Source organism: Rhincodon typus, chromosome 36, assembly GCF_021869965.1.
Source record: "Rhincodon typus isolate 14 chromosome 36, sRhiTyp1.1, whole genome shotgun sequence".
In the NCBI taxonomy this organism is placed as follows: domain Eukaryota; kingdom Metazoa; phylum Chordata; class Chondrichthyes; order Orectolobiformes; family Rhincodontidae; genus Rhincodon; species Rhincodon typus.
Genome location: NC_063367.1, coordinates 23,710,699 through 23,714,906, shown reverse-complemented (window position 1 = coordinate 23,714,906; position 4,208 = coordinate 23,710,699). Strand labels below are relative to the sequence as shown.

The 4,208-nt window shown below is 40.7% G+C and overlaps 1 protein-coding gene across 1 annotated transcript in view; it reads left to right on the top strand.

Annotated features, from left to right (window-relative positions):
- The first annotated feature begins 432 nt into the window (after positions 1-432).
- Positions 433-4,208, top strand: part of fam189a1 (family with sequence similarity 189 member A1) — a 335,517-nt gene continuing 331,741 nt past the window's right edge. Inside the window, exons 1-3 of the mRNA XM_048617238.1 lie at positions 433-537; positions 1,236-1,367; positions 2,022-2,129. Coding sequence (XP_048473195.1) covers positions 439-537; positions 1,236-1,367; positions 2,022-2,129 — 339 coding nt within the window. The 5' untranslated portion in view covers positions 433-438. The remainder of the gene's footprint in view (positions 538-1,235; positions 1,368-2,021; positions 2,130-4,208) is intronic.

Below are 4,208 nucleotides of genomic sequence, written 5' to 3'. Positions count from 1 at the left end.
AGAGTTGGACTGAAGGATCTGTTTCCATGCTGTACATCTCTATGACCATGAATTGACAGCATCTCTGTGTTCTTTCCCTCTTTGGTGACTCATCTTGAGATAATTGCAGTCTAGTCCCAATATGAGGCTAGTTATATAATTTCTGGGAGCCATTTTGTAGGATTATCTATCTGCTATAAAGTTAGATTAACTTTTATGTTACAAAATATATTATAATTACACAGTCGTGACTCTTGGAAGTATGTACTAAGCCTGTGCCTTAAGCCCCAGGGAGCGACCAGTCAGAATCACTGAGTGTGGAATGTTGCAGAGTAAAGCATCAGTTCTCAAAGTGTGAGGAAGCTTGGAGATCAGATTCCAGCTGTTGTTTCCCACATGCATGTGAACTTCTCAAACATTTGACAGTGTAATGTTTTCTGCCCATAGATTACTTTCTTCATGCTGCTGTCGGCTGTGTGTGTAATACTGAACCTGGCTGGCTCCATCCTATCCTGTCAGAACACTCAGATGGTGACCTCCCTGGAGGAATGTCACCTGGTATGTCACTGATCCCCAATCCCTACTCATTTTGTATTGACATGTGGGTCGCAAGGTTTGGCTATAAAGTAAAAAGTAAAAATCTTATGTTGCCAATGAAACATAGAAAATAGAAGCAGGAGTAGGACACTTGGCCCTGTGAGCCTGCTCTGCCATTCAATATGATCATGGCCAATTATCCAGCTCAGTACTCTGTTCCCAGTTTCTCTGCATAATAACCCTAAGAACCATATTTAAATCCTTGAAAACATTCAGTGCTTTGGCCTCAGCTGTTTGCTGCTTAGACTGTGACTCCTGGTTCTGGATTCTCCAGACATTGGGAATGTCTTTCTTGCTTTTACCCTATCTAGTCCGATTCAAATTTTATTGGTTTCTATAAGATCCCTCCCTCTTGTAAACTGCAGTGAATATAAGTCTATCCAATCCAGTCTCTTTTCAGTCCTGCCATCCCAGCAATCAGTGTAGTGATCTGATGCCAACAGGAATTGGAGGTGGCTGTGGCGTATTCTGAAACTCCATACAGATACTGACCTCAGTAAATCAAAGGCAACAGGATCACCACAAAATATGTTGGACAAAATATGTAACTGTGTAGGACAATAGCAGGTTTAATTTAGTACCGAAAAAAACCCTGTGGGAACTGTATAATTCCATTTTTTGTAGCTGCTGCCTCTGATGGCTATTTTTTTGTTTGGCAGTATAAATTTGATGGTGATGGGGTGTGTGTTTGCTGTGAGATTCAGGAGCAAACAAAAGGTTGCAGCAGCTTCACTGAAACACTGAAACTTAACGCAGTCCAAGAGTGTGGCACAGTGCGTCTAGCTTTAAAGGTAAGGTTCTCCTGAAGCCAGCCCCAAACACGGATCCAAACAAATCCAGTCACAGAGCCTGATATGACCTTGAGCACAGAACTGAATACGTTCTAGCCCTAACCACAGAACCAATGAAAACCCTGACTGCAAAATCAAATCCAGTCCTGGTTGCAAAGCTAATTCCAATTCTGAATGCAGCATGCGACACGGAGTACAGAAATTAAATTAAAAAGTGCTTAAAACTTCCAGCAGATTGGGCAGCATGCGTGGACTAAGAAACAGAATGAATGCTTCATTTTGGTAACCTTTCACCAGAATTGAACTGAATTATTTTGAAGGTCACGAAACAAGCAGATGCTGCCTTACCTGCAAGGACATTTCCAGCATCTTTGGTTTGTATTTTTCTACATACACAGTAAATTGACTTTGCACTGGGCACAAAACATTGGAAAAGAATTGCCAATGTGTACTCACACAGTGACACTTGAAAACCTCACCCTATGTCCTTTGAGTGTTACCCCCACAATTTAGTATTGGGATAAACACACTTACTGTGTTAAAAATAAAGTGAGGAGTGATGAATGTTCAGGCCAATGGATCATTTAATTGCATTTCATTTGCATTGTGCCTGCTATTTTCTACAAAACTTATAATCCTGGTGTCTCTACACAGGATCTTTTAATCAGCATCTGTGCACTGAATGTCATCTCTACCATCGTATGTGCCTTGGCTACTGTGACGTGCTGTATGCAGGTGGCCACAGCTGATATTATGCTGATGGTAAGTGTCTGTTCATTAATGGAGAAACAGTATTTCTAATAAGACTGTGCCTGTTTACTATCCTGCAGGAGATGCCTCTTTCAGCACCTTGAGCAATTATATGTAAATTGCTCAAGGTCCTGAAAGAGGCGTCTCCTGCAGGATAGCCCCATCCATCATGTACATCGAGTGCATTTCTCCTAAAATTCAAATCTTGTTTCCCACTCGGAAACTTTAGCACAGCCTTCAGAAAAAAATAAAGAAATGTTTCTTTTAGTGAGGAATTTTAAGTAGTTTGAGCCAGGGGCATAGTTGCAAAGGTTGAAGGAGGTGAGAAAAAATAAAGTTCTATAAAGCAATGAGTGACCATAGGAGACAAGGGGGCATTCTGATTTTTAACCCTAATCTGTTTTAACCCTAATCAGTTTTGATCTACAATAGCAAGAGATCGCATCATGCCTTAGCAGGATCAGTTGTAATCGGTAAAAATATTATGGAGGAGAGAGAGTCCTTGAATGTTTGAGTTATGAGGAGAGACTGGATAGGGTCATAGAGTCATACAGCACAGAAAGAAGGGGCAGAGATACAGTGAATAGCCAAGGTGTTTTCTCCAGGGTAGGGGAATCCAAAACTAGAGGGCATAGGTTTAAGGTGAGAGTGGACCTAAGGGGCGACTTTTTTTTTACAGAGGTTGGTGCATATATGGAACGAGCTGCTAGAGGAAGTGGTAGAGATGGATACAATTACAACATTTAAAAGATATTTAGACAGGTACATGGATAGGAAAGGTTTAGAGGGGATATGGGCAAAACACAGGCAAATGGGACTAGTTCAGTTTAGGAAACCTGGTTGACATGGACAAGTTGGGCCGAACGGCCTGTTTCTGTGCTGTTGAACTCTGAGTTGTGAATTACAGAATTATACTGTGGCTTTGGTGGTATGTAAATAACACCCAGCTGTCTGAGTTTACTGAGTTGGCCCCAGTACCTGCATTGTTAGTCCAAATGTTTTGAACATTGTTATGACTGTGAGGAGAGGAATGTGCTGGTATACAAGCCCCATACTCCGCCCTTCACACCAAAAATATGGTTTGCAATGCCATAAGCGTGGGTTCAGTTCTTGCACTGGCTGAGATTACCATGAAGGGCTTTCCTTTTCAACTGCTCTCCTCACGTGAACTATGATGACCCTCTAGATAACCACCACCAGTCGTCTCTGTAATGAGACAGCAATCCAATGGTAAATTTACCTTTACTTCATAAATGTGTATCACCAAAATGCCATTGGTACCCTTTTGTACTACCATCCAGAATGACAGACCTTCACCATGCCACTTTAATGAATTCAATAATACATGTATTGTAACTCAAATCTGAATTTTGAAAAAAATGGCTAATGCTGGTTAACAACATCTGGACTACGGAGGGTAGAAGAGTAGTTGAGGCAGGAAGCCTCTCAATCTTCATAAAAAGTGCTTGGATGAGTGTTTGAAGTGTCGTAAATTCAAGGCTGAGCCAAGTACAGGAAAGTGGGACTAGTGTAGGTAATAGTGTATTTTTTCTGTACAGACTTGATGGGCTGAAGGGCCTCTTCTGTACTGAATGATTCCATGATTTAATGATAGTCCTGTTTTTAAACTAGGTTCACTTAATTCCAAACACAGACATTCTCACTCAACACGAGACAATAATAGTCTCTGCAGAGATAATAGTTTGAAAGAAAAGGGAAAAAAATACCTTTGTTATTCAAAGGTCTGTTATTCAAAGGTCTGTAAGCAAAGGATGGAATTTGATGATTCCTCATGGTCCATTATTGACAGCTGTTGAATGATGGAAGAGCTTTAGTTTGGATTGAAATTAAACTGGATCCTAGTCTGTAGAAAGTGGCCACAGTTTTTCAGCATCTATAAGGTTGTCAAAAATACAGATATTGAGAAATTTTATCAGGTTCCCAGAAATTTCTGTTGTGGTGTTAGAGGGGGTGGGGGGTGCAAGGAAGAACTTGCAGCTCCTGGAGTTTCTTCTTTACATCTAGTTAGGTCTCTAAAACAGAAAATTAAGTCAAAATGTTTTTAGGCAACCATTAGCATGAAGAGAGATA